This window comes from Psittacula echo (genome assembly GCF_963264785.1).
Source record: "Psittacula echo genome assembly, chromosome: 2".
NCBI classification, from domain to species: domain Eukaryota; kingdom Metazoa; phylum Chordata; class Aves; order Psittaciformes; family Psittacidae; genus Psittacula; species Psittacula echo.
The window spans coordinates 70,831,426-70,843,651 of record NC_137737.1 but is presented as its reverse complement, the minus strand read 5'-3'; the positions used below and the strand labels follow the sequence as shown (position 1 = coordinate 70,843,651).

Below are 12,226 nucleotides of genomic sequence, written 5' to 3'. Positions count from 1 at the left end.
AAATGAAAAGGGGAAAAAAAAAGAAGAAAAAAAAGAAAAAAAAAAAAAGAAGGAAGGCTCCCACTAACCAACTGAGTTGCCCTGTCCTTGTGTGAACTGAAATTGCCGCGTTCACCAAGGCATTGGCTCGGGATTTAGCCCTCCTTGCCTTAAAAGCCCTGTCCTTGTCAAAATACTCTAGTCATATAAAAAGGACGACACCCTCGTCTCAAACAATAATTGTTTTATTTTATACTTCTGTCTATACTTTGTAGCAAATCTTTTTTTGTTATTTTTTGCTGAATTGACTTTATAATAAACATTTGTTTAAATTACATTTTTCTTCTCTTTTAAAATCAAGGCTCTTTTTTTTTTCAAAATCATTTTGCTGTTGTTTTTTTCTTTTTTTTTTCTTTTTCTTTATGTTTACATTTAAGCCCCCTTTTTGTGATCTCTACGGTTGGATATTCTGGTATTTTACTGATATGTGTAACATCTAAAACAAAGAGGAGGAAAAAATTAAAGGCAGTGAATTCGGAAAGATGCCTTCGAACAGCAAGTAAAGGTAAACACTCGGAGATCTGTTAGCAGCATTCCTTCACTCCTCCGGCCATTTAGACACATCTCTTTCTGTCGCTTTTCCCTTCCTTCCTTAACTGTTCGTTTCCTTCCCCCTCTCTCTCTCCCTCTCGCTCGCTCTTTTCTCCTTGAGGAAAAATGCTCCTTTTTTTTTAATCTTTTTTTTTTTTTTTTTTTTTTTTCAGTGGAATGACCAAGAAAACAAGCGACTGTGGAGGAAAGATGAGAGATTGTGAATTATTCACCATATGCTTCACATGTGGACATCTCCCTTGGACTCATCGCCAGTGCCACTTTTGTGTTTGGCTGCGGTTTTGCTCTCACCCCGCACCCTGCCGCACTTTCAGGGGGACCGTGGCTGGCCGGGAGGTAGCCCGGCCGATTTACAGCCTTAGCGCCTTAGCGTTAGGTGGCCCAGAGCCGTTCCTGAGATTGCTTTTGCACAACGAGGGCTCGAGTTTGGTTGTTTATTATTATTATTGTTATTATTAATATTATTTTTTTCTATTTTTTTGATTCGAAGCGATAGTAAAGCTGAGGTCCGATTCGGGCTGTGCGCCGCTGCCTGTTTGGTAACATTTGGCAAATAAAACACAAAAGGAAAAAAATAATAAAGGGAGAACGCTTCCACAGTCCTACATGGGTGTTTCACCACCATCAGCCACCACCACCACCATCACCAGCATCAACCACAGAAAAGCACAACGTCCCCGAAGCAAGGGATGGACACTTCCTCTATAGATCCAGCACGGGGGGGTGTGGGTGTGAGTGTGCTCGCCCCCCTTAGAAAGGCAGCCAGGTCACTAGCGCAGCCCCCAGGGCCGCCAGGAGCAGGGGCAAGGGCGGCGGAAGCAGGGATCGGGCCGCGCCGCTGCCTCCTCCGCACAGTTCAAATAAGCTGCCTTGGAAATCGAGGTTTTTGGATTCCCGTCTCAATTTCTCCCAGAGGTCTGTCGCTCCTTCCTGGCAATCCGTGAGAGCTGTGAGGGTGCACGCGTGGAAATCATCCCAGTACCTGCAGTTGGGGAGAGCAGCCGGCATCAAAACAGGCATGCAACCACCTTCCCGCAACCACCTTCCCGCATCCCCTCGGGCCCGCCGTCGGTCCACATCCCTCTCCCCCCATGCGACAGCGGGGAGATGCCTGACAGGGGGGCTGGCGCCCGGTTGGGAGGAGCCGCCTTCTCCCACGCCCTAAAACCCGGCCCCTGCTCCCCCTCTCCCCGCTGAGACACCGGTTTCTAACAGGGAACCTCGGCCCCCCTTCCCCCTCCCCGGGGCTGCCCCACCGTCCTCCCCGAGCGCACGCCTTGCGCTGAGCACTGGCCACCCCCGCCGCTGGCTGCGGTTTCAGGGGTCTCCTCTCTCCAACCCCGCCTTCGGCACCAACCCGGGCTGGGAAGGGGAAGGGTGTAAGCGCTGCTTTGCCAGATCTCTTCTGGAGGGGATCTTTGCCTGACTGGGGTGGGGGATGCACCTCTCGGATGACAGACGCCAGCCCAGGGGCCCACAGGCTCGTACTGAGGGTTTTTCGTCACCGGTGGGAGCGAGCAGATGGGGGCAGGAAAGGCATCGCTTTTCCCAGGCGGGAAGGGGTATCCTGGAGAGTCCGGTGTGGCCTTAGAAACCCTTGGGAGGGATGCCCAGGGACGGAAGGGGGCTCTGACTGAAGGAGTAGGAAGGAGGAGGAGGAGGAGAAGAAGAGGAAAAGGAAAAGCAAGGAGCATTTTCCCCTTCTGGTCCAGAAGGGTCCCTCCTGGCCGTCCCGCACCGGCCCGCTGAAGGGACTCCTGATCCATGGTCAAAGGTCTACAGGCAGCGAAGGGTTTCCCGTTCACCAGGATAATTTCCAGCTCTTCCCTTCTTTTTCTTTTAATTCCCTTTTTCACGGGGACTGGACCTGCAGTTGCCGCTGGGGCAGGACCCGTCCCACTGACCCACCTCTTGAGGGGGCAGGAGGACCTTTCCAATCCACGTCTGGGTTATCGAATCTACTCCGAATCTACTCTCTGCCTCCTATTTTCCCCTTGTCTCAAGGCAAGCGCCTGCAAATTTAGATCTTGATTTTCTTTTTCTCTCTCCTCCTCTCTCTCTCTCTCTTTTTTTTTTTTTTTTAAGTAGTCCTACAGTCGCTAATTTACGAGCACTCTAAGCCGGTTGTAGACTCCCAATGTTTGCTACATTTGTGATAAATAATGAGATACTGAGAAGCCAGAGTCTGAGAGTGTGCCTCTCCTGCAGTATTTCTGCTGTAATTGCATCTCCCAAAGGAAAATTAAATCTTTCCTCATCTTCCTTGAATACATATCCCGGCACAGGGGGAAGGCAAGCGGGTGGCAGGAGGTGGTCGGGAAAAGGGGCTTGGTTTTTTACTGGTCAAGGCGACCTCTGGTCCGGCACTCCAGGGCTAAAGGACATCATATTAGGAGCTACTGCCCCTGAGTATTTGCCTCTCATGCACAATAAAAGGTAAACCACAATCCAGCATTTACAGAGTGGTGCCGGCCTTAGTAGGTGCCTGACTCAGAAATCTGTAGGTAGGAAGAGGGTTACAGAGCCTCTTCTACCTTTTTTTTTTTCTCCTTTGCTTCTTTATTTCTTTTTCTTTTTTTTCTCTTTTTCTTTTTCTCTTTTATCTTTTCCCCTTTTCTTCCTTTTATTAATTTTCTTCCTCTTCTTTTTTATTATTTTTCTTATTTTTCTTTTTTTTTCCCCCTTCTTTTTCTCTCACCTCACTCTTCCGTTTCGTGTTCGCTTTTTTGATTTTCACGAAACAAAATCAGAAAAACCCGTATTCCAAACACATTGATGTCTAACGACCATATCTCGTTCCTTATCTCGTTTCTAAATATGATTAATTTTTTTTGTTTGGTTTTGTTTGTTTAGGGGTTTTGGTTGGGGTTTTTTGGGGTGTTTTTTTTTGGGATTTTTTATTTTTGTTCTTCTGTGGGGGAGTTTGTGTAGGAAAACAGCAGCGGGGAGACAGGAGAATACCCTGTGCAGCCTTTTTTGGTTTAATTTTTCCCCCTTGACATATAGAAAAGGCCCATTTCTGCCTTCCTGCCCGGGACGCTGGACCCTGCATCGAGCGGGCAACGCCGGAGCTGAAGGCGGCGGGCCCCTGGCAGCTTCCCCAGGTTTCCCCTTCCAGGGTAAGATCTGCTACCCTGAGCTCTGGGGAAGAATATCCCAAATTTAGGTCTCACCCAGCTGCCCCAGTTTCTTCAGCTTCGAAGGGAAATTGGGAAGGAGTGGAGCAGCAGCCAATTTTGCACGGCTAGCTCATTTTCTCTTTTTTTTTTTTTTCTTGTTGTTTTCCTTTTTATTAGTAAGTATTACTATTCCCTTTTACTGTTCCTTTTCCTTCTCCTCCCCTCTGTGGCAGAAGCAGGACAGAACTGGGTTAGAATGGGCTTTCCCCGGAGGTGCAAAGGGGTTGAGGAGAGCTGCTGTTGGGACGGCAGCTCCTCTGCCACTGGGCGATTAATACTGTGATTCGTCTCTTTTCGTTTTAATAACATGCCTTTTCGCAAGGAACGGCCTCCTCAGCAACAGAGAATGCTGCCTTTCCAGGGCCTGCCTCTGTCCTGAGCGCCGGAGCATGCCAGTGAGCTTAGGGCCCAAAGGCAGCAATAAGGGAAGGGACCACAATCCCCGTGCAGTTAATGTCAGCAAGAGAAGGGGGAAAATACAAGCAGGGAACTAAGGAAGGGGGGGAATAAAAAAAAAAAAAAAAATAGAAAAGGAGGGGAAAACCCCAAACAACAAACCCAACACAGGCTCACAAAGAGAATAAACCTAAAAAAGGCATTGTAAAAACTCCCTCCAGACAGCACCGTTCCCCAAGCCCGGCCTGTCCTCATGGCAGTGCACTTGGAGGGACCCCAGAGCAGAGAATCCAACCCCAAAAGCGCCAAACCCCGGGTTACTTCTGTGGCTTCCTTTCCCACCGCCACCATCCAGCTTTGCCCCACTTGCCAGCCCCAAGTGAACCCCTCGTCCCGTTCTGCCCCCGCGGCCCCGAAGGAGAGAGGAAGGACCTACGCGCAGATCGTTTGGAGATTTCTCTTGTCGTCCAGGTCCTGCGGGTAGTTGGCCATGTTATCGCCCAGCCGCAGCAAACAGTCCGAGAAGCCCCTAAAGACCGCATCGCACCGCCCTGCCGCTCTCACCGCCTGTACCAGGTACGCTGGGGGGGGCAGGGACACAGGTCAGCAACGACGTGTGCTCCCGCCCCCCCGGCCCCCACCCCGCCGACCGCCCTTCTCCCCCCAGCCCCCTATTGCTAAAGGACCAAGTCAGGGTGACCATTGGGCTGGCATTCGAGGACATGAGACAGGGGCTTTTAGCATCGAGGGGGAGGTGGCGGGCAGTGCCCGCGAGGTTGAATTCAGTCTTTTTTTTTCTAATTATTTTATTTCCTTTTTTCTTCCCTCCTCCCTTTTTTTTTTTTTAGTGTTTTGGTTTTCTTCTCCCCCTTCCCTCCTCGTTTTAGGGGCGAGGCAGAGGGGAGCATAGGGGAAGATGCTCTGCCTGCTTCTCCCCGGACTTGCTCCTTTGTTAGAAAATTGCGCCTCGAAGCATCAGGCGCTTTTCTCCGCACAAACGCCGACGCACGCACACGCACGCACACGGCTCGCTTTCGCCCAGGCCTCTTGGGAAATACCGCTCAAGACACAGCGGGAAGAGAAAAATAATAACAACAATAATGGAAACAAAATCACTAGAAAGAGCCGCCATAAAGACAGGAAAAGAAGCGGCCCCAAAGATAGGTACGGAGATGGGTGCCCCTCCCAGGGGCAGCGGGGAGTGAAGTGGCAGGGATGAACCCACCTCCTTCAAACCTGCTGCCTCAGGCATCCTTCGGGATCTCGCCAGGAAACGATACTCTGTTAAACCCAGTAGTAGCAAACCCAAGAACAACCAACCGCCTGCAAACGGGGCAGGAAAATGAATGACGGCAAGCGGGAGATGATGCTTCCTCACGGGTGCCATCGGCTGCCGGGCCAGGCCCACGGGGGATGGGACCGACGGGGCTTGGGGACGCCGTGGTGTCCCCAAAGCCCGGGCTCGACCCCGGGCAGCGCAGCTGGGATGGCGCTGAGGCCAGCGAAGGTGAAAGGGGATCCTCCCCACCCCACCTCTCGGAGGAGCCCCCGGTTGTTGGGGTGGAGGTCCCCTCTCGGCCTGTATCCCCAGGGCATGGCTGTGGCATGGTATGAGTGTGTTTCCTGGCCGCGCACTGGTTACAAGCTAAAATGCTGACTCCAAAAGCCACTCTTTCAACCCAGATCTCTCTCTTGCCGTTTGATTCATGGCTAACATGACTTGGTGGCCACTCCCCTCTACACACACACACACCGGCACCAGCCGTCACATCAAATCCTCACAGGCTACAGACATTGGCTACGGGAGGAAAAAACAGCCAGGCAAACAAATAGAGAAGAACCGAGGACCAACCCGCGCCACCCGACGCCGGCAGCTGCAGCGGGAAAGGGAAGGGAAACCAGCCTCGGATTTCTCCCAAAACGTGAGGGGCTGCGCTGGAAATACGGGGCCAAAGTGGAGCCCTGCCCCGGGTAGAACCCGGAACAGGGTAGAGGGTCGAGTTCGGGAGCAGCGGGGCTCCGAGCATCCCTCCCCTCGTGGCGGCCTGACCATGCGTGCGTGCGCCGCTCCCCCCGCACGGGGTACTCCCGGCCCAAAGCCGCCTCAAACCACACCAGTACCAAAAAAACCAATGTAAAACATGCAAAAAACCACGTAAAAAACAAATCAAGCACAGGCTGAGGCGAGCGTCCTGCGCGGTTAAACGGCAGCGGGATCTCTCTTGAACTAGGTCGCTTGTGCTCCTCCATGGCCCCCACTTTTGCCCGCCCCCCTCCTTCAAAGACAGGAGTGTGCAGCAATTTGCAATGCAGCAGGAGCGCGGGAGCCATCCGTAAGGGACCTTGCCTCATCCCGAAACCCACTCCCCTTCCTCTCAGTCCGCCTGCCCTTTGGCTGCACTTGGTCCATTGCACCTGTCCCTGAGCGCCCGCCTCCGGGACTCGGTCGTTCCTCCCCCCCATCACCTCCCAGAATGTCAGGGATTTCGGACAGCTCCAAGTTCTTCTGCCCAAATAAATACCTAAGTACATAAATAAACAATATTTTCTTTTTAAGCCCCGATGCATAGACATGTTGGGAACGAGCAGAGCATCCATTTCAGCCGTTGCCGAGGACCGGGCAAAGGCAAACTGCCCTTTGCAAACCCCACACCGACAACCACAAACTTGATTTAGGGGGCGGAGAAGGTTACCCGAAATACCGAAGGAGGAACAGAGGGGAAAGGAGCCCTCCACAAGCTTCAAAGCCATCCCCTCTCAGGGCACCGCAAAGCCCCCGCACTGCCACCATCTCCACTGTGTGCAGCAATATTTGGGGGTAACTTTCCAAATGACTGCTCATGCTCCCGCCGGCCCGGGAACGGCGATTTCCAGACACTCTAGCTACCTTTTGAAATGTCACCGTGAATAAAACCCTCCCTCGGTTGAACCAAATAAACGCAAATGAGAGAAAATCCTCCTCCTCCAAAAGCATAAGCAAACAAAAATAAATGCAAGGACTGAAATTAAGGATAACATCCATATAATGCCTTCCCCATTCTTTCTCTGACAGTATAGAAAATGGCCTTCTGAAGAGCTCAGCCTCATTTAAAATGGAATGGTAATACGAATGGAGGGGGTTGCATCGTATTTCCCACATTTTCCAGAGGTCAACATTTCATCTCATTATTTCTTTCTTTCTTTCTTTCTTTCTTTTTTTTTTTTTTTTTTTTTTTTCCTCGATGATGACATGTTCAAGGCATTTTCCCTCCTTCCTTCCTCCCTTCCTTATTGCCCCTTACTTTTTTCCTTTTCTCTTTTTTGGTACCTACAGAATGCTGCAGAGATTGTCTGGAGAGGAGGGTGACCGAGCAAAAGGATCTCTAAATAGCAATGCCAAGCATTTGTTTATTTCTTTAATCGTAGCAGGATTCCTTTGCAGGCAAATATTTTCAAAGGTCTCTTCACACTTGACAATCTGGATAACAAAAGACGCACTTTTAATCGCCCTTTACTTGCAGCCCAGTTTTGGATCATGCTCGGGAATATATGTGTTTAATAAATAATATTTTCACATTTGCCTGCACAGAACCAAAGTGGTCATTAGCTTGGAGATTGTTTAATATTTACAACTAAAAAAAAATAAATAAATTCAGCACAAAAATGTGGAATAAAATGAACCTGGGAGCAAACCAACAAAAACACCAGCGAAACCCCCAAGACATTAAACAAAACCAGCAACGAGGACACAAAAACACATACCGGTGTGGAGGGAAACCTGTTCTATTTTAAGTAACTTAGCATATATAGAAATTTTTTTGACCCGCTCGTTTTTTGACAGCAGTTCTCCGGCCACAAAATTAACGATCGGGCGGTGGGACTGGGAGATTTTTAAGTAATTTTTATTTGTTTAATCCCCCATTCAGGTAGATTTTTATTTCTTTAAGTTAGTGACGGGTTTTGTGTATTTTTAGGCTGCTCTGCAAATGGGAAAGCCTCCAAGTTCCCAAAGGGAGCTCTTCGCTTGTCCCCCTGATTTTCTGCAAAAAAACTTTCCAGGTAGATCTCTCGCAAGCCATTTTGTGCAGGTTCGTATTTCTCTGTCCCTCGGGGAGCAGGGAGGGGAGGGGGGTTTCTTAGCACTGGAGTCCCCAAATTGTCGGTGGAAAGGAATGCAGGGGATATCCGAAAAGCAGATACAAATGCAATCGTTCGTGGGGACGCAGAGGAGGGGAAAAAGGGGGAAAGAATAAACGGAGGGAAAAAAAGCGAAGTATGAGTGAGCATGCACTGATTTAAGAAAACGAACAACAAAAGTGATTCAGAAGGAATAAGAAATCGGCTCCCTTTTTCCTGCCAACCCCCTTGCCTTGCCACCGTGAAGAACCGCGAAGCTGCCACTGGGAAGGAGGCAGAGGCAGCGGGAGAGGAGCGGGGGTCCCTCCGCCGCCCCGAAACGCGGCCGTCAGCGCAGGTTATTCCGACATTCCGCTTCTGCATGCATGAGCCGGGCTCCGGTGCACACAACTTGGTACCGAATCTGGCAGTCCACTTACCTATCTGCACAGCAAGGATCAGAGAAATATATCTGCCGTTCAACTTAAGTCCCATCCTACATTTAGTAAAACCATTTGCGGCTGCAGATCTTTAAATAGTTACTTTGGAGAACGTGGGGGAAAGCTGAAAAATAGGCATTGCCAACAAGTTCCGAGCAGCGGAGGACTTTGCAGACAAGAGGAGGGGGGTGGGGGGGGGGGGGGAGAAGAGAGGAGAAGGAGAGAAAGAGGGAGGCAGAGGGAGAGGGCGAGGAGGACTAGCTGGGAATGGTTCGCTCCATTAGGAGGGGGCGGAGGAAGTACAGCCTCACGCCCACCACCGGCCCTGACGTGGGGGGACGACACGGACCGGGGCTTTTTCCCCCTTTTCCTTTTTTTTTTTTTTTAAAAATTATTATAAATTGTGCACCTTGGAAGAGAAACGCCATTTATAGGCATCGCGGGTTGGATTTATCCGCTCTCCCCATGTCCCCCCGCCCCACTAATCGCCGAGAAACTTCCCCCCCCCCCCCCCATCCCCGGCCTCCTCTTGTCCTGTGTGGCGTCAAGCGGGGGGGCAGCCGGGGCAGCCCCCTCTGGGTGGGAGGGATGCGGGGAGGGATGCGGGGAGGGATGGGGGGACACACACAAACAAACACACGCACACAGACACGCAGGCGGAGGAGCCGCCCCCCCGGAGGTGGGGATAGCACGGCAGAAACCCCCCTTCCATCCCCGCCGCCCCCGGGCCGCCCCGTCGGGGCTGGGGCCTGCCCGGCCCCCGCGCTGCGGAGCGGGGAGGAGGGAAAGAGAGGTGTGGGGGTCCCCTCCCCCTGCCCGCCCCTCCCCCACCATGACGTCATCCCCCAGGATGAGGTGGGGGGGAGCTGAGAAGGGGGGAGCAAGTCTCTCCCGGTCCTACAGCCTGTGCTCAATCCCGGTGACAGCAGCCTGGCTGCAAGACTGCAGAGGGTGGCGTGGGGAAAGCGGTCGCGCGTGGGGTAGCCCTTGGGGGAAGCCGGTGGGACCGCAGGATTCCTGCGGCTGAGGGCCACTGCACCCCATCCTCTGGGAGCGGGATACAGGGCTGCGTGGAGGGGATGGTGCCTGCGGAGGCTATGCAGAGACCTGGCCGGGACAGGGCTCGGTCTGGGATGTATCTGCAGCCTGACATTCTCCCAGGACGCCCCCCCGCAGGGCCATCAGCATCGTGAGAGGAATCTATAGGTGCCGGCATGGGCTTCTCTCTGTACAAAGCAACCAGATAAAACCCCATTCAACAGCCTTCCCCCTGTGCTCTTCCACGGCAAAATAATAGTCCCTCCAGCTCAGCCCTGACCTTCACCAGCCATCTGTAGCACCTCCAGGAGCCAAAGGGAGACTAGTTGTAGTGAGAACTACTGTTGATCTTCTTTCCTCCTGATCCCAGGTGCCCCCCTTAGCAATCCTGCTGTGCTGGCAGTGCTGCTAAGCCCTGGGCCAGCTGGGCTATTGGTTGGTCCCTCTCTTTTACAAACCACCCATGACAATCCTTGGACCTCAGTGACAGAAGGACAGCAGCTGCCAGGCTGGGTCCCCATGATCCCCATGGTCAGCAAATGCCTGAAGTCCACCAGGGATGCATCTGGAAGTAAGGGAACTGGAAGGCAAGATGAAAAGCTTCCTTGCTGAGAGCTTCATTCACAAGATAGTGCCTCTTTAGGTCTACTTAATGTGAAGAGAGGCAGCCTGTATGCCCATCCTTTTAAAGACATAATGAAACCTCAACCTCTATTTCTTCAACTGGAAAGCAGGTATAATACTGGGTAACTGTGCTAGCAGTCAGCTGGGCTTGCATATTTAAAAAACTGGCCTGTCTTCTCTGCACCTTCCCACTATTTCTTTTTGCTCCACCTTTTCTTCCTATTTATAAATCTCCACTATGGATCGTGAGACAAATTAGAGGACAGAGCTGGCTGAAAACTAACCTGAGGAACTAAAAAAAATGAAAGAGGTTCATTTTCAGCCAGCTGCCAGAGCCAGCTCAGCGTGTGGACACATGGTAGTGAAGGCAGTTCAAAGCACAGTCAGTGGGTGCTGTGTCCCCTGGCAGATTGCCCTTCCATTCACTCAGCCACGAAGCTGCAGCCCAGAGTAGAGTTGTCTTTTACACACTCCTGAAGATATCGGTGGCAGCAAGGTGGCTAAGGCTAAGGTTCGGACTGTGCATCATAATCTCTTTCAAAAACATGAAAGGTTTGGCTCCTCAGTTGGAGCTAAGGTAAAACAGTTTTACTCTCCTATTTGCTGCTGTGGTAATGGGTGCTTTTGTAATGCAACAGAGAGACTGAAGTGGATATCAAAATGTGGAGCCCTGTCATTTTCCCCGGGAAGGTTAGGTTAGATAGCCCAGAAGATCTTTTATATCTCACAGTCAGTGCATTATCAGCATAAAAAAGTAAGACGATGAAAGGAGTGTAGGCTGAGGTAGTCGATATAAACACTGAACCTACCAGCTCTTGGCAGCTCGGTCACTTGTGGCTGCATTTGATGCTAAGAAGGACAAGACACCCTCTCAGGTGCATCAGGTTGTGGGGGCTGCAGCAGGAAGAACTTCTTATTTCACCTCCTCTGCCCTATTGATAACAGTACTGGTTTATTTATACATTCATATCTGCTACGTTTTTGTCTGCTCCTTTTTTTCTGAGGACAGACAAGTTGTAGCTGCAGGTTAAAGGTTGGGCTGGCTCCAGCAGGTTTGTGTTGAACATGATTTTGACATTACACTATGTAAATCTGTTTTGGAATGAACTTCAAGGCAGTTTCCAATGCACAATCAGGAAGAGTTTAATATTTGGCTTTTGGTATATCCATCAGTGCTGAAATGGCTGGGGCCTCTGGCAAATCTGGATACAAATCTTAGAAGAACAGGCATTTCTGAGGGATTTCTGGCCAAACAACAACAACAAAAGATCTAACAGCTAGAGGCATCAATTACAGGGGCAAAAAGGGCTTGGCCAAATTCCTCTAAATGTTCTTGACTGTTGGGGCAGTCCAACTCTGTCTGAAATTCAAATCTGGCTCCTGCCTTACCACCTTCCCTGCCTCAGGAAGGGGCCCATTGCGCTATAGATTCTGGACCAAAGCCAGCGATTTCAGCCCATCTCAAATAGCAGCACTCTCAGCTCTGCTGGGAGCTGGGGAGCCGGATGGAGTGGGGAGAGCTGTTTATCAAACTATCATTTTTTATCCCCTTTCTCCCACCCCTCCCAACATGATATTAGAGGGTGCTTGAATATCAGCCTGTCTCTAAGACATCTGTGTGTGTCTTGCTCAGTCCCTGTTAGGACAACTAGCTCATCAGCACGATTTTGCCCTTATTCTTAAGAAACAGGGCTCTGTCCTGCCAGCAGCCTCATGCTCTGCTTGTTGGGGTTGGTTGGTGGCAGTGTCATCCCTTGTGATCGCTGCTGTGGCGAACGCAGACGGACAGAGCCCACGACTGCTGGCCAGATATAGCTCTGCCAGAAAGAGCGGCGAGCGCAGCGTGGGCTGCACCATGAGCCG

General features: G+C 51.1%; 1 protein-coding gene across 1 annotated transcript; it reads right to left on the bottom strand.

Annotated features, from left to right (window-relative positions):
- Nucleotides 1-1,341: 1,341 nt before the first annotated feature.
- NRN1 (neuritin 1) lies at nucleotides 1,342-8,756 on the bottom strand (the record flags this gene model as incomplete). The annotated part of the gene is made up of 3 exons (XM_080610942.1): nucleotides 1,342-1,573; nucleotides 4,603-4,747; nucleotides 8,702-8,756. The coding sequence occupies 3 exons, from the start codon at nucleotides 8,754-8,756 to the stop codon at nucleotides 1,342-1,344; spliced, it is 432 nt and encodes a 143-aa protein (XP_080467068.1).
- Nucleotides 8,757-12,226: the final 3,470 nt, after the last annotated feature.